We start from the raw sequence: 17,800 nt of genomic DNA, 5'->3' as shown, positions 1-17,800 counted from the left end.
CACAATACAGTCGAATATCATGCGAATCTCTCACATTAACATAGCCACTTCCGTGCCCTCTAATTTCTCACATTAACAACATGCGAATCTCTCTCATTAACAAAGCCACTTCCGTGCCCTCGTCTAGGAGGCCGCTTTCCTTCTTTCCTAGTTACATGCTAATTTCTCACATTAACATCACTAGCCCCGGCCACTTCTTTATGACCCTTAGGCTACACCCATTTCAAACCTTTTAAAACAGTCTGCCTCAGCAGCAGACCAAGCTTTCCCACCTGATGACGGACGCTTGTATTGCGCCCGAAACGTCGTGATTTATTTTCTACCTACGTGACTTTACTGAAAGAACCAAAGAGTATGGATTCCTGCAGTCACGAAAGCTTCAAATCAAGATTAAATAGTCACATTTTCATGTTTGGACAATCCGGCAAGGTGGATGGCAGGGCGAGTAGCTCGTCAAAAAGGGATTCCAAGTTGCAAGTTCCAAGTCCCGGGCAGTATATTCATGTTATGCTGCTGTAAGTCCTCTTTCAGCAGTCAGAAATAATCTGAATGAATCCGATGTAACTTTTCAGCAGAGGTGTGGACTCGAGTCATGTGACTTGGACTCGAGTCAGACTCGAGTCATGAATTTGATGACTTGCGACTCGACTTGGACTTGCATAACAATGACTTTGTCCCACCTATGAGATGTGGACTCGAGTCATGTGACTTGGACTCGAGTCAGACTCGAGTCATGAATTTGATGACTTGCGACTCGACTTGGACTTGCATAACAATGACTTTGTCCCACCTCTGCTTTTCAGTACCACCGTATAGACGTGGCTGTTGCCCCCTCCAAACACAATCCTGGCTGAATTTTGCCTTTAGCTGCCGAGATTGGGGATTCGTTAATAGGCGTGAAAAATATATTTGGATATATAATTAAAATAGAAAGAGCGTGTATTCACGGACTTGAAATGAACACGAGGTAATACACACTCAGGAAAAAAAACATTTCAATTTATATTTCTTCCGAGTACAGTATATGCTGCTTATTGCCTTCAATTACCTTATTTTCCATTGAAGTCGAGGGGAACTAAATTCAACATGCATTGAATGCACATAAAACTGGATGAAACAAGTGAAAATATTTGCAGTTTGTGGTTAGCATATACGTTTTTATTGACAAGCCTTAAAATATCCATTCCAAACCATTATCAGTTTGTACAATTGCCGTATAAAAATGGAATTCTGCATCATGTTTTTGATATAAGACAACAATAGATGTACGTTACTACAGGTAAAACGCTCACCCACGCAATTTCACCCAAAATTAAATGTACAGCATTTACAAGTACAGAATGTAACCAGGTTTGATTTGGCACACAGCACTCTAAAGAATGCAAGGGTCGTGTTTCAATCCAGGCGCCAAAATCTCAACCACCAACTCGTCATCTGTTCCCAACGTTTTTCATAAAAAAACAGCTTGTTCCTCAGAATTCAAACAAGACGTAATCCCAGAAGCTTTTGAAATGTGTTGCAGTGCATCAATAAAAAGTGTACAACATAACCACTTGTATCACGATTACATATTATACCCAGGTATATCAAAACATATCTCAACATAAAAAAACATTGAAGTTCCTTCTCTGCTCTGATACAAAGCAGTTCAATTACTGATTCTGCAAAGTGTTCCTGGCTGGACGATTCCTTGTTCTAGTCGACAAGCCGAACGACCTTGTCCTTGAGAACTCTGAACTTTGGATTACTTTGAATCTTCTTATTGAACAAGGCCAAGAGTTCCTCTTCAGTGTATGGCTTCCCACCGACGTCCATGGCCAAATACTGGCCCAATACCTGTGGGTAAACATCACAAAATTGATGACCAAACGAAGCGTCATAGACGCTTTTTAGAGTAGCTGACCGAGAAGATCGAGAATAATCCTGTTGACTTAATAATATCCTTAGTCGTGATGGCACTCTTTTTTATGCATGTGTAACATTACCTTCTTCCTCAGCTTTTTAACCGACATCTCCTTGTTCTCAGCCACGCGCAGTACAGCCGTGATTGTTCCTTTCCAGTTAAATTTACCTGCTGACAAATGCAGAAAGATAAAAAAAAAGTTTAGCAGGCATCTGACAAGTTAAGTACATGTATACACAACATTGCAGGTATAATCCAAAATACCTGCACATTGTTCTTGATCAGCTTCGCATCAGGGCTCTCATACCTTTCTGTGCGCCATTTTCGCATTCGTCTTTCTTAGCCTCATCTGATATCTTACTCTTCTTCTTTTCTTGCTCATCTGAGAAACACAAGAACATTGTTCAAATTAAAACCACCAAATAATATTGCAATGGGGGGCTTGAGGTGTTGGCTCAGTGGTAAGTGCACTTGAGTTTGATTCCAAACCATGGCCAAAATCGGTGGCGAGTGATTTCTGAAATATCTTGAACATTTCTGGACTCGCAATCGTTCATCAATTCACATTGAGCTGCACGGTAAAATATGGTCAAATAATCCCCATGACTGAGAGGCATGGGGAGGCCTTTATCAAGCACTGGATTTAAAAAGGAGTATTTTTAATTTAATCCTAAAATACATTACTACACGGAAGGCAAAAATAAATAGCAATGTCCAGTAAACTGGAAGATGACCAGTGCTGAACTAAAATGTAAAATGACATTATGCAAAAAAATCCAAAAGTACGATTTCTTTAAGTAAGGCCTGTCTGTGATGCCAATTCTAATTTACTTCAGACACGCTAGGACCAGGAGTTTCAATATTCAGGTGAACTACGAAAGTGAAATGTCCCTTTTTGATACACTTGCTAGCAGATGCTTTTTTTTACAACCTGAAAAATACAAGCCGTCAATATTGTCAGCTGGAGGTGTAGTTATCGTCAAACTATGCGTATATGTTAACAGTGGTGCCGTTTTGATGACCACCCCTCACCTCCATTGCGTTTGACCTTTTTAGCTTTGCTCGGCTCCTCGCTATTCTCATTCTCACGAATCGCCTCCTCGGCCTCCTCCCCCTTCCGCTTGCGTTTCTTTTTCCCTCCGGTCTCTCCATTCTTCTGCACCTCCCCATTGCCCTCCTCCACCGCCTCACCCTCTTCTTCAGTCGCCTGTCCTTTCTTGTTTTTCTTTTTACTCTTCTTGCTCTCTTCATTTTGCTCCGAGTCATCGGTGTTCTGAGTCCTCTTATCCTTTTTCTCGACCCTGTTTTGCTTTTGCCGCTCCTCCTTCCGCTCTTGTTTACTCTTTTTGCGTTCCAAGGGTTCCTGCTTTGTGTTTTCATCATGCAGCGAAGTCCCGCCATTCGTGGGCACCACATTGCTTTGTGGAGTCTCCTCATTCTCCACCTTGTTCTGCTGCTGGTGGTTGGGGTTACCTTGGTTCTGGATGGAAAGAAAACCCAATATAATGTTTAATATTGTAAAGTATTATTTTGTTCTTCATCACAGCTGTCAGAATAAAACAAAAGGTAAAATCATGTCCTTGACGAAGGGATAAGTGCTATGGAGTTGGCGGCTAGCTACATAGTATCTCTACATTCATTAAACTTGATTACATTACTGTTGGTCTTGTTTGATCAGTTTGTATTGTTTACAAGCCTATCATTTTGTACCATCAATTGTATTACCTGCATCACTCTACCTGTACTATGTGTCCTCGTCTGTATTGTTTGTACCGTCTGCGCCATTTGATATTGTTTGATCCTGTGCTCGCTCTTGCATATTATGTCTATGCCGTCCTTAGCGCCCATCTCATGTTTAATGATCATTGTTTTTTTTCCCTCTCCAATGTGAACTGTCTTGTTTTGAATAACTTCCCCATTTCGATTGCACGTCTCGTGCTTGTTTTCCCCGTTTGCAATGTCTGGCTCTTGTTTGCACTCTTCTATTTATACTGTCTGCATCACGAGTCCATAGTAAGAAAAAATTGTTGAAACACTCCTCACCATAACCCTACCACCTTCCTTGAGCTCAGAGGCAATCGTGTTATTGATCCAGTCCCCTCCAGGCACCAGAGCCTTTGGCTCCAACGCAGAAACTTCCAAACCTCACGACCAAACTGTTCTCTTACGTGTGGTGAATGATCTTTCTTTAGACCCTGGATCACTCCCAATTGGAGTTCTTCACGAGCATGCTGATGCTTTTGACACCACAAATAAGAGTCCTGCAATGGGTTGGGTACTCAAGGATACCCGTGGGCATCCCACAAAATGAGTCGGTTTCGATTAATGCCGAAAACGTGCTCAAGGCTTGCGGTTCGGGATTTTAAGACTTGCGGTTCATCGCAGGTTACTCGCGGTGACCCGTGACTGGCCTGTCGAAGCCCCAGTCAGTCAACCTTCCCTCAGTGGGGGTTTGCCCATTTTACTCTGCTGCCCACGTAGTCTGGAACCGCATTCCCCCTGCCATCCATACTTGCTCTTGTTCAATTCCATGCTCAAGACTTAGCTTTTTTCCCCTGCATAAGCCAACTGTTTCTGTACACTGGTTTTATATGCGGTCTCATGTAGACATTACATAATTATAAATGACATTGCACTGTATACAGCAAGATAACTGTCATTAAGCTCATACGTTCAATTACCAAACTTTTTGTTCCAACATTTCATACCAAAGCCATATGACGTGACCTGTAAAACAACACTTCAAGCATGAAGTAAAACCACAAATAGTGACATTTGGGATCTGACACAAATAGCATTGCTTGTCGTATGCATATGCTTGAGCGCGATGCACAAAGACGAGGGGAGAGAGCACCCTCACCGCATGTGCCGAGGAGAAGACCTCCCACACCCTGTCCAGGAGCTCCTGCTTGTGAATACGCAGGCTGTTTTTCATCCAGTTCTAAAAAAAAAACACATTTTCCACAAGCAATGCAAATGCTACGAGAAGACACAGGGAACAATTGCCACTGACAAATATTAACCTTGCACGCCCCTTGGATAGTGGATTTAATATTTACATGTATTGATTAAATGACTTATGAGTCGTTCTCCTCACCGTACGTTGGGTATGTACGGTACGAAAGAACTTCCAAAATACATGAATTTGTAATAAAAAAATATTTTCATGGCATCTGAAACCAAATACATTTTACAATATTCATACAATTGATTACAAAAAAAGTGTTGATTTTTAAACTTCCAAATGAAAAATGCTGCTGTAATTACAAACTACTGTATATATTTAACCAATAATTACAAAAAATTACAATACCTGGAACTTTGGCTTCTTCCTTGGGACATTGTCATAGCCAACAATTGAGTTCATGATATCACGGACCTGGGGGCTGATGCCTGGGGCATTGATTGAATCTTGTACTTTCTGAAGAAATCAAACACAAATCAAATTATGCGGTGATACTAATGGGACATGAACTAGCTGCAACCAAAGTAATGCATACAAAAGAGTATTTTTTTCCAACAAGAAACTGCAAAATTAAATGTAATTATATTTCTTAGCATGTCAGCATGTGTATTCGCATTGTTTTAAATAAATACACTTAGGGGTGCTATCTCTTTGATAGAGCTAGATATCGAGTTTGTGCGTGAAAATTGTATTTAAAAATGTATCTACCTCAGTGAACATGACAACGATGTAATCAGGGCAGTAAAGGCACAGTTTTTTTAAGAATAAAATGTAAACATTTAGCCCGAGTTGTTATCTCCTTCCATATAAGGAGTTACAGGATTGAAGCAACATAATCAGCTCAGTTAATCTGCAGCTTGCAATGTTCTGGTGCAGACACAATGCACGAGGTATGCATTTATACAAAACACAGAGGCGGCACACACCAACTACAGATAACCATCTGCATTGCCACAAATTGAGCCCAGACAACTGAGCTGGCACACCGTGTATACCACGAGATGGTGATACCATGTATTTTGATTTAAAGCTTTCGTGACTGCAGGGATTCATATTCTTGTTTCTTTTGGTAAAGTCACGTAGAAGGGAAATAATAAAATAATATTAATATAAAACAAAAATTCTCACAACGTTTCGACTGCTGTGGATTTGACACCTGATGATGATTGCATGTGTTGCAGTCGCAACGTCGTGAGAATTTGTATTGTCTTATATTTATATTATTTTATTATTTCCCTTCTACGTGACTTTACCGAAAGAACCAAGAATATGATACCATGTATGTTCACTACACACAAGACTCTGCGAGAATACCACCAGGCTCACAACACGCACATTAAATCCCATGGTGTGTAAGAACTGGGTATGTCCGGCTAATACAAACCATACGCAAATGAGACGTGCATATTACATCAAGGTTAATGGAGGGAAATAAAAAAGTAAATATGTAACAAAAAAATTGAAGTAGAAATGAAAGAAAAACTATTTTTGTTTATCGAATTATGCCTCGTAATTGTGAAAATTCATTGAATCGCTGGGGAAGGTGAATTATTTTATACCAAGTGAGTACACTGGACCATTACGAGTCCTCATGAGAGCGCATTACAAGCCAAGAATTACCTGCAACCACAGCTGCTGCTTGACATCTCCTTTGTTGGCCTTTGCCTCAAATCCCTTGCCACCGTACTTCTCGTTTTCGCTGATGCACCGCAGGTGTGTTTTGTAGTCCTGACCCCTGTGCAGGCAAACAGATTACAAAACATGAAATCGTATCTCATCTTATATAGGTATATATAGCACCTTATTCCAAAGCACTGCATAAAATGTTCAATAACAAATACATACAAGCTCAACAGACCTACCATTTGAAGACTGTTGTGGGGCATTCTGGGTACTACACGAATCACCTTCCAAATCTCAATACGATGGGCATCACTAATGCAATGGCTGGACATATGGAGGTTTAAAAGGCTGAAACTTACACAAGAAAAGCTTCAATAGACTAAGTGTATGTGGGTATAGTCGTTATTGGTTGAGCTCAAACTATAGTTTAATGATTTTATAGGTAAGATTACATTTTTATGAGCACGGTGTTTGTTGAAGATGGCATTACATTAACACTCAGATGCTGTTATTAATTTTGTGTATTGTATTTAAGTAGAATTTCACTTCATCTTGAATTGTTCCGTGGAACGTGTTTTCTACATTGATGTATTTTATTTAGGAACCTTTGAAAATGTTTTTTTGCATAAATGGCTCTGAGCTGGGTTTTCCGGTGAGTGCAATATCTTTAAACCAAATCCTTACCGGAAGTCCTTGCCACAATCGATGCAGGACAAGCACTGGCAGTTACGGCAAACGTTCAAATGCTTCTCTACCTGGGCCTTCTTCACAGACTCCCCACACGCATCGCAGGTGAAGAACACCATGGTCTGCTTCTCTGGCACCTAAAAGCACAACAGAAAAGCCAGAGTTAACAAAAAATACAGCTCAGCTGCCACTGATTAGACTATGGCACCTCAAAGTACAACAGAAAAGCTGAGACTTAAATAAATACCTACAGCTCAGCTGCGAATTAGACCAGACTTGCATCGACCACTAGGGGGCAGGCAAAGATAAGACAAGAAGACCTTCTTCCACACTTCACCTCCGACAACAAAAGTTCAATTCAATGTTGGACCACAAAAGTTGAAGCTGAACATCGTTGTTTCTTGCCCTGACGATAGCAACATGTCGCTTAAACAATGTGTCTGCTCTCGACTGTGATGTACTATGGTGGGTGTATATTCACTTGAAATTTGGGCTGATACGGAGCAGGGGAAATAGCAGTCTAGCCAGTTTTAATTACTTACCGTTAAAACCTATTAATCCCGATCATGGTCTGGGCACCAGAGCACACTGCACAACATCCATTTCGGTATTGTACAGTATATCTATGCTCCCCACTTAACCAAGCCACACTGTGCACAAGATAACTTATGAGAGGACATGTTTATCTGAAAGTTAACTTGTGGTGTTTCAAAATTGCCATTTTAGGATGTCAAAACGTTTTGAATGTACATGTGCGCTTTGTTGAAACGCAGCAGTTTCATAATTTGCCAAGTGCTCTAGGAAGTAAAAGATAAGACTTACGCTTTCAGCTGTGCAATAACTTTTCCTTCCTCATTGGCCTCCGCAGTTCTTACTCGACTGTCCCCTTAAGGTATGACGATTGTTTTTAAAGCTGCTGCATGTGATATGTTTGATGTATTGTTTGATCAACAGAGCCATAGGCTCCATTTACTTGCAATGCGTCCAAATTGCAAATCTTTCGTGCATTTTTTTCTAAATTCATGTTTTGCTTTACTCCATTCACCTCTTACTTTTCTTGCAAGTTTGGACTATAGTAATTATTGCGATCACATTAAAGCCACGTCGTTGGATACATTCTTAGTAAAACGACTTTATATCTTAACATTTTTTATATTTTCCAAAAATCGAGGCTTTACCCATTGACCCATATTCCAGGCCAGAATCTTAAGTTTTTTCGCAAGCTCCCGTCTCTTTACAAAACAATGTACACATATAAAGAATCAACACGTGACACCACGTCCAATCACTGTACAAAGATGTGCCATGAGATACGGACGTGTGCAACTTGGGATGTGCAATATTGAAGAGGGAATGAAGTAGTACTGACGGGAAGGATGGTACACCATGAGGATGTGTGACAGAGGAAATAATACCACAGTAAAATGCGTGGGAATCAAAGGCTTTGCACTGCATCTTGTTTATGGTGCCACACTGTTTTATTGGGTGTTGAATTTATTGCATTTGAGGTTCCATAACGGCCCCTTGGGGTCATGCGTTGCGACGCATTGTGGGAAAACTGATCTGAAAGGCACTGCTGTGAGTTTAATCGACCAGATAAGAACCAGAGACAGACATCAGGCAGCAATAAAATAATATACAATGGTCTTTTTTCTATTGCTAAAACACATGACCGTTTAACTACATCAATAGGAATTTCAGCAGATACTGCTTGAGCAGGCCAAGCCTAGAACAGTTTAAAATTACAACACTACACTTTCTTAGTCTCGCCAGCAGTATGTGATATGCTGGATAAACATTTACGAGGGACGACAAATCCGATCCAAGTACATGCGACTGGAAAACCCCGATCTCAAGGCCCATAAACAGACCCCTGGCCATGACTTTGTACCCCACGGCCATCGAATTTGCGCCTGACCATTGATCATTGAACAACTGAGCATCGTCTGTTATTTCCTTGACCCTCCTCCACACCCCCCCCCCCCCGACATAAAAGCTAGTACTGTAACGTGTTGTCTCGGTCGATTGTACATTCACTGCCGGATGAGGGCCGAGGGCGTTATTTGATAATACTGTACTTCCACCACACTGCTCTCCGTACTAGTTGAAGGCGGAGAGAATTTAAAGCTTTTACAACTTGGCAAGTACCGTACGAGGCACGCAAGCTGATCTATATGCTCGTACCTACTGAATACTCCCAATGCATGTCCATGCACTGCCCTTGGCCCAGCGAACCAAAAAAAAACATTGAGGTTTTCAGGGTTATACGTCACCTGAGGACTGCTGCTTGCGTTGTGGCCGAAACGTCGTGAGAATAATTGTGTTTTATTTTTTATTATTTGAATATTTCCATTCTACGTGACTTTACCGAAAAAAACAATAAAATGTTACCGTAGTTTCCACAGACTTTTGGTACTGCATTTGATGAATTCGGCGGTGAATACGACCATCGTGTGTTGTGTATCAATGAGAAGCCCTGATTGTGAGCCGGGCAACGGAGACGCAGGCCATTAAAGCGACGCGGGTGCTATACGGGGCAAGTACTTGTGACTCGCACACACTTATCAAACTTCCAAACCCTGCGAGGTAGCCAACGCAATGAAAACAAAAATGGGTTACGGAGTTTTGAACGGCATCGCCTCCAGTGCAACCCTCTCGTTAATTCTTCCACAGTTCAACGTATGTATTGAACTGTCCAAATTATACCGAAGCAGTTCGGAGTTAACGCTCTGCGACATTTGCCTTGACACGGACACGCCGTTGTGTTCTCATCTCTTAGCCCGCTTTGCCGGCGCTCCAAATTCAATACCGAGGCCACGTGGCGAGCGCTCCCCGCACCAACTCAGCTCCCTCTCCCACCCAACCACAAGCCCCACGGGGCAAAGCAAGACGTTCCAGGCACAAGCTGGACACTGGGTGACCATCACCCCGTCCCTTGTTACCTGAGTCCAGCGCCGAGATCCTCAAAGACTCTGTCTGCTGCTGCTAAGTGTCGGCTCCGTGTCCTCCTCCCACGTGTTTCCCTCTGACCCTTCACCTCTCACCCCGCGATTCGATTCCACGATTCACGCGAGGGTGGTTGAGTTACGATGCGGGAATCGATTCCTTTTGCGCCCTGGGTTTTTGCAGCACATTAATAACCACAATGAAGGTTTGTTGGGTTTTATTTATTTTGGGTTGGGCTAGATCGCGTAAATTTCATTCATTTCATTTCATTTATTAGGTATAGCCCTGTGAGCCATTCGGCTCTTGAATCGGGTGCAGCCGCAACAAGCAAAAAACATGAACAAGAAAACATCTTAAAGTGACTATGTGACTCTAGATTTGAAGCTTTCGTGACTGCAGGGATTCATATTCTTAGGTTTTTTCGGTAAAGTCACGTAGGTAAAAAACATTAAAAAGTAAAATAAAATACAGCTGTCGTGGCTGTGACGGTACCACCTGAGGACGGAGGCTTGTGTTGCCTCCGAAACGTCGTGATTTTTTATTTTATTTTACTTTTTAATGTTTTTTACCTACGTGACTTTACCGAAAAAACCTAAGAATATGACTATGTGACTCTGTGCAAACAGAAAATCCAAGAAGACAGCAAAATATTGCAGAAAAAGCACCGTATACCAACACTGTGTGCAAAATCCCAGTGGGATGCAAGTCAAACAACAACAACAACCGCAAGACAACTTAGATTAAAGCCATCAGTCTAACTCTGTACTAGAACAAACAAAATATAGACGTGTCGTAAAGCCCGCCGCCACCCGACACCGCCAATTAGTGTGACTAGGTTCAGCACTCCGGTGTTGGAGAGTAAACCCACAACAACTTTTACAATTCGAGTTACTGGCGCTTCGCTGGTGATTAACAACAACAAACACCACAGACATTTCGATTTAAAGCTTTCGTGACTGCAGGGATCCATCTTCTTGGTTCTTTCGGTAAAGTCACGTAGAAGGGAAATAAAAAAATAATAAAATAAACCAAAATTAAATTAAATTCTCACGACGTTTCGGCCACAACACAAGCAGCCGTCCTCAGGTAAAGAACAGAGCTGTCTGAAAGACAGCGCTCCAATGAACACTGCTAAGCTTGGCAGCGTATTTTAAGCTGGGTGGGAGGAGAAGAGCGCCTTGACAAAGGAGTTTACATATCAACAGAAGAATTTAGCATTGAATAAGCTGTGTTAATGTGAGAGAATTAGCAGGATGTTAAAGTCAAAAATTAGCATGTAACTGGGAGATTAGCATGATGTTAATGTGATGAATTAGCATGTAACTGGTCACGGAAGTGGCTATGTTAAAGTCAGAGTTTACATATCAACAAGAGCCATTTAGTATATTGACACTAAAGAACTGCAACCAACCACTATCATACAATAAACCGATGTGAAAAAATTAATATTAACTACATCAATATAAACAATGTACTCTATATTCTCCAATAAGCTGAGCTAGTAACATTAAGTAACTGGGTATACAATTCACTCTATAATGACTATCATATAGTGAACCGATAAAAAAAACTAAAATATAAACTACATCAATATCATCAATATACTCAATATAATCTCCAATAAGCTGAGCTACTAACAATAAGTCTATACATTACACTTCAATGTCGCAAAAATTACAAAAAATGACATGTCAACCCATACGGTTTATTCCGTATTCTTGCACACGGAAATCGAATATTCAGGTCCATGCGGCGTACAGCTGCTTTAATGCGGGCAAAAAATATTTAATTGTCCATTTGTGTTTCTTCCTCGTGATGAACTTTGAGAGTTGCACGGGGTGACCGATCAGGTCTGAATTGGTCTGTCATAAGGCAGAGGTGTGGACTCGAGTCATGTGACTTGGATTCGAGTCAGACTCGAGTCATGAATTTGATGACTTGCGACTCGACTTGGACTTGCATAACAATGACTTTGTCCCACCTATGAGATGTGGACTCGAGTCATGTGACTTGGACTCGAGTCAGACTCGAGTCATGAATTTGATGACTTGCGACTCGACTTGGACTTGCATAACAATGACTTTGTCCCACCTATGAGATGTGGACTCGAGTCATGTGACTTGGACTCGAGTCAGACTCGAGTCATGAATTTGATGACTTGCGACTCGACTTGGACTGGCATAACAATGACTTTGTGCCACCTCTGTCATAAGGTAGACACTGATTAGGGGTTGACAGGTATGGTTTATATTAACGCGATCTAACCCACAATCTAACCCACAAAAAGTAGTTATGGTTATTGGCCGCCGAAGCCTTGCTGCCCACGACTACTGCGTGTTAATCTTGCCTAGCATCGGACCCGCCAGCACGACAGAGTTGTAAGCACAAACAACAACCATTGGAACCTCCTTTGCCAGTAGCAAAATATGATAATTGTTTTTTTACCCTTTTATCTGGCAACAAAACTGACACTTTTTTTTACAAGGAGTCATGTTTGCATTGACCACAATACCTGCGTTTGGAATGCAAACAAAAAACACAACTCTGATAATGTATGCACTGTCCTTGAAATTGATTGGTCCACACCCGAGACAGCTTTTCTTAGAGCCTAGTCTCACATGGTGTTGGACCAGATGACGCCAAAAGGCGCACAACTCAAAGACAATGCACCATCAGAGTATGAGAGCTCGGGCGAAGCATTTACACCATTGGAACCTCCGTTGCCAGTAGCAAAATATGATAATTGCTTTTTTACCCTTTTATCTGGCAACAAAACTGACACCTTTTTTTAACAACTCAACACGTTCTCCAATAACTTTGTGCGTATGTGCGGCCTTAAAAGGGGAAAACATAATAGGTGACGTTCAGGGTAATGGCCCTTCATAAGGGGCCGTCCATAAATGACGTCACGCAATCTTGGACGATTTTTGACCCCCCCCCCTCGTCACACGGCGTCACAAGTCAGATCCCCCCCTCAAATATGACGTTACAAAGCTCTGCACCCTCCAAATAAAACATGCTTCAAATCGCTTTAAACTATTGTCATTGTAGTGCGTATTTAATGTGCCGCTGCACTCTGATGTTGTAGGAGAAAATATTTATTATAAGTAAATTTTATTAAGTGGAACGTGTTGTCTATATTTATTTAAAGTAAGCGCATTTTGATGTGACGTCACATTTCTCAACCCTCCACCCTCGTCACACATCGTCACAAATGTCTGACCCCCCCCCCTAGGTGCATGACGTCATTCCTTGTCGCAACATACAGCGGCTGCTTCATTGAAGGCAAGTTGGCCACATATTGAATAACAAATGCAGCGTTTGTTTTTGCCGTAATGACATTAAAACATTGGAGATACGATACTAAACTGAGTTCGTCTCTTCAACATCCGCAGTCTATTCCATTGTCAATGACCTCTCTATGCCGAGTGTTCGCTCACTCTTGACCCTGTGTGGTTGGGGGGATGTTGTGTTGTTGCCAAATGTTGTTGATGTGAACGTTTGACTGGTTTCCATGACACATCGACAAACTTCTACTTCGCCGTGTAATCGCTCACACTCTGTATACACCAGTGACTACAGCTCTTGGTAAACACGCAGCCCTTCTATGGAACCTCTTTTTTGTCGGTATCAAGACGACGAATGCAGACCCAATGCCTGACATCTTAGCACCGCTGTTACTGCCAGAAAGGGCAAAAGCCTTGTATTTCATCGACGATGTCCTTCCTATCACCTCTTCTCCACGAACGCAATGATGGCTCTTCCATTCCCGAAGTGTTCAATCAGACACGAGGGGGAAATTCATCATCATCAGAAGCCGTGATCAATCCACTGATGGATGAAGGCATCCTCCACAAAGTCACCGCCATCTCTGACGGTGCTCCGATGACGATGGTGGTAACAATCCACGTCGCACCAGCACATGGGGTGGATTTGTCTGCTTCATCTCCTGATCGGTAGACGTTCTCACGGTAGAGTTACTACATTCCTCCTTGGCTGGGAAATGATCTCTGCATATTTTTGCTTGTCCCTCTGTATGTACAGTATTTTCTGATTTGGCCGCAGCTGAAATGTTAAATGTCCCCGGTGGCCTGTCGTAAGTCTAAAGGCATGGACACCCCCCGTATTGTTTTACGATTTTCCTGTAAGGCCCTCTGTCTCCACGGACTCGCATTGGTTAGAGCAGGAGCTATATATCCCAACATGTGTTGCACAGAGGACCGCTTCAAGGTCGGTGATGGGGAGAACGTGCACGTGGTTGTGGTGATGGATGGAGAACGTGTTCTGTTTGGTGGGATAAGTGATGGTGACGATTTCTGTTTTCTTAAAGTAAAACTAAACGAATTTAATTTTGCCAGTTAAGGCCCGGTGAGCTATATTGTTCTTTTTCAGAAGCGATCTGGCCACAAATGATAGCTCAATTAAATGGCTTATCAAGTGATGTGGACATTTTTAACAGCCCAATACTCTAAACGCATGTTGATTCTGTATAAATACCTGTCAACCCATACGGTCTACCCGTATGCTTGTACAGGGAAATTGACTGTAGGATGAACGTTGAGATTGATAAGGGCACGGGGTGACCAATAAGGTCTGAATTTGTCTATAATAAGGTGGGCACTGATAAGGGGTTGACAGGTATGTGTATATGTGGAGGGGAAAACGGGAGGACCCGGAGAAAATTCCACACGACCACGGAGAGGATTGCAAACTCCAAATATACGGCAGGCGTTAGGGTCGGGATCGATCCTCCGCCTTCGTGCATATCAGGCAAGTGGGTAACATCTTGCTACCATGGCGCTATTCTTGCGTATGGCAGCAGTACGTTCAGGAGCTACATTTCCAATTATCGTTGAAGGAGGTGTTATTGATGGTCCATAGTTTGGGAAGCATAACCACGGTCGTACTTTGGCTTGAAGGAAATGTGTGCATCAGCCTGTTGTTTGATTCGATTTATGATTACAGGAGGAGCAATATTTTTGGGGTCTCCAATGAGGCGATTATTCTGGACATCCGCGTTGTTCCACTGTTCTTCAGTATTCTTCCGGATCTGGGTGATAATTGTTCAGATTCAGGTAAAATGTAGAGATTAAAAAAAGTTCTTCTTTAGACGTAAATTGGCATGTTTAGCATTATCAAGTCACACTTAACGACATCGCTCCAACGCGCTCTCACGGTGGTGCTACTGGACAGAGCACGTGGTGGTGGTGTAGCGAGAAGAGACACACAGAGCACGTGGTGGTGGTGTAGCGAGAGTACACACAGATCACGTGGTGGTGGTGTAGCGAGAGTACACACAGAACACGTGGTGGTGGTGTAGCGAGAGTACACACAGAACACGTGGTGGTGTAGCGAGAGTACACACAGAACACGTGGTGGTGGTGGTGTAGCGAGGGGACACACAGAACACGTGGTGGTGTAGCGAGGAGACGACACACAGAGCACGTGGTGGTGGTGGTGGTGTAGCGAGGGGATACACAGAACACGTGGTGGTGGTGTAGCGAGAAGAGACACACAGAGCACGTGGTGGTGGTGGTGTAGCGAGGGGACACACAGAGCACGTGGTGGTGGTGGTGTAGCGAGAGTACACACAGAACACGTGGTGGTGTAGCGAGGAGACGACACACAGAACACGTGGTGGTGGTGGTGTAGCGAGGGGACACACAGAACACGTGGTGGTGGTGGTGTAGCGAGAGTACACACAGAACACGTGGTGGTGGTGTAGCGAGAGTACACACAAAACACGTGGTGGTGTAGCGAGGAGACGACACACAGAGCACGTGGTGGTGGTGGTGTAGCGAGAGTACACACAGAGCACGTGGTGGTGGTGTAGCGAGAGTACACACAGATCACGTGGTGGTGGTGGTGTAGCGAGAGGACACACAGAGCACGTGGTGGTGTAGCGAGGAGACGACACACAGAACACGTGGTGGTGGTGTAGCGAGAGTACACACAGATCACGTGGTGGTGGTGGTGTAGCGAGGGGACACACAGAGCACGTGGTGGTGTAGCGAGGAGACGACACACAGAACACGTGGTGGTGGTGGTGGTGTAGCGAGGGGATACACAGAACACGTGGTGGTGGTGTAGCGAGAAGAGACACACAGAGCACGTGGTGGTGGTGGTGTAGCGAGGGGACACACAGAGCACGTGGTGGTGGTGGTGTAGCGAGAGTACACACAGAACACGTGGTGGTGTAGCGAGGAGACGACACACAGAACACGTGGTGGTGGTGGTGTAGCGAGGGGACACACAGAACACGTGGTGGTGGTGGTGTAGCGAGAGTACACACAGAACACGTGGTGGTGGTGTAGCGAGAGTACACACAAAACACGTGGTGGTGTAGCGAGGAGACGACACACAGAGCACGTGGTGGTGGTGGTGTAGCGAGAGTACACACAGAGCACGTGGTGGTGGTGTAGCGAGAGTACACACAGATCACGTGGTGGTGGTGGTGTAGCGAGAGGACACACAGAGCACGTGGTGGTGTAGCGAGGAGACGACACACAGAACACGTGGTGGTGGTGTAGCGAGAGTACACACAGATCACGTGGTGGTGGTGGTGTAGCGAGGGGACACACAGAGCACGTGGTGGTGTAGCGAGGAGACGACACACAGAACACGTGGTGGTGGTGTAGCGAGAGTACACACAGAACACGTGGTGGTGTAGCGAGGAGACGACACACAGAACACGTGGTGGTGGTGTAGCGAGAGTACACACAGAACACGTGGTGGTGTAGCGAGGAGACGACACACAGAACACGTGGTGGTGGTGGTGTAGCGAGGGGACACACAGAGCACGTGGTGGTGGTGGAGCTTGGTTGTAGCTGTCGCCGCTGACCACACACCCCGCGTGGGCGGCTACTCCGGCCGCAGAAGCGGGAGACGCGGAAGCGGCGGGTGGCCCCGGGGGAGGGAGGGGAGAGGCTCGTGTGGCTCCCTCCTCCTCCTACTCGATAAAGCGGAAGGGAGAGAGAGCGAGAGGAGACAGTACGCACACAACACGGCGCCAGACGAGGCACAAGCCGCCTGGGTCCTCACAGCAGAAGCAACAACAGCAGCAGCAGAAGCAACAACAACAGCAGCAGCAGAAGCAACAACGACAGCAGCAGCAGAGACGTGCCAGTGAGTGACCCACCCACACAACATCATCGCAACTCCTTCCAACCCCCCCCCCCCAAAGGTGAGGGAAGCACCGGGTGATTGGGGGGAGAGGTCACCGTGGGTAGGGGGAGGGGGTGAGAGGTCACCGTGGGGGGGGGGGGGCAGGGAGAGGTCACCGTGGGGGGGGGGAGAGGTCACCGTGGGGGGGGGGGGGAGGTCACCGTGGGGGGGGGGTAGGGGAGGTCACCGTGGGGGGCAGGGAGAGGTCACCGTGTGTGGGGGTGGGGGGCAGGGAGAGGTCACCGTAGGGGGGGGGGAGGTCACCGTGGGGGGGGGTAGGAGAGGTCACCGTGTGTGGGGGGGGGGGTCACCGTCGGGAAAGTTCGCGCGTTGCTGTTTATCGCACGAGCTGGTCCATATGTCTTGTGACCTCCCCCCCCCATTTAATTCCCCAAAACTACATTTTATTGTATACCAATGATGTTAAAACAGAAATGAATAAGCAAAGTGGGGGGTGGGGAATGTCGGAGTCAATTAATTACGGGTCACAAGACATCTAGACCACCTTGTAC

At 44.5% G+C, this 17,800-nt stretch overlaps 2 protein-coding genes across 4 annotated transcripts in view; one reads left to right on the top strand and one right to left on the bottom strand.

The window, feature by feature from the left end:
* Positions 1–1,194: 1,194 nt before the first annotated feature.
* LYAR (Ly1 antibody reactive) lies at positions 1,195–17,017 on the bottom strand. 3 transcript variants are annotated; one of them, XM_078861645.1, is made up of 9 exons: positions 10,121–10,204; positions 7,176–7,315; positions 6,489–6,603; positions 5,217–5,324; positions 4,764–4,844; positions 2,936–3,383; positions 2,211–2,285; positions 1,986–2,071; positions 1,195–1,836 (listed from the first exon to the last, which is right to left on the bottom strand). In XM_078861645.1, the coding sequence occupies exons 2-9, from the start codon at positions 7,295–7,297 to the stop codon at positions 1,696–1,698; spliced, it is 1,176 nt and encodes a 391-aa protein (XP_078717771.1). In that variant the 5' UTR covers positions 7,298–7,315; positions 10,121–10,204; the 3' UTR covers positions 1,195–1,695. The 3 variants fall into 3 exon arrangements, with proteins under 3 accessions (XP_078717771.1, XP_078717770.1, XP_078717769.1); XM_078861644.1 differs by lacking the exon at positions 10,121–10,204 and adding an exon at positions 16,919–17,017 and having other exon boundaries at positions 1,196–1,836; positions 1,986–2,074; XM_078861643.1 differs by having other exon boundaries at positions 1,197–1,836; positions 1,986–2,074.
* The window catches only part of LOC144935177 (pleckstrin homology domain-containing family A member 1-like), a 26,833-nt gene continuing 26,050 nt past the window's right edge, over positions 17,018–17,800 (top strand). The window contains exon 1 of the mRNA XM_078861646.1: positions 17,018–17,249. The gene's annotated coding sequence lies outside the window, so the exon portion shown is untranslated. The remainder of the gene's footprint in view (positions 17,250–17,800) is intronic.

Source organism: Lampetra fluviatilis, chromosome 12, assembly GCF_964198595.1.
Source record: "Lampetra fluviatilis chromosome 12, kcLamFluv1.1, whole genome shotgun sequence".
NCBI lineage: Eukaryota > Metazoa > Chordata > Hyperoartia > Petromyzontiformes > Petromyzontidae > Lampetra > Lampetra fluviatilis.
Note: the sequence above shows the minus strand (reverse complement) of the source record. Positions and strands in the feature narration are given on the sequence as shown.

Coding starts and splice junctions, on each gene's coding strand:
- LYAR (XM_078861644.1), bottom strand. CDS start 7,297: ATGGTGTTCTTCACCTGCGATGCGTGTGGGGAGTCTGTGAAGAAGGCC. Junction 2,286..2,935: donor AAAGGTCAAACGCAATGGAG/GTGAGGGGTGGT, acceptor TGTGTTTCTCAG/ATGAGCAAGAAAAGAAGAAG. Junction 1,837..1,985: donor TTAAAAAGCTGAGGAAGAAG/GTAATGTTACAC, acceptor GTTTACCCACAG/GTATTGGGCCAGTATTTGGC.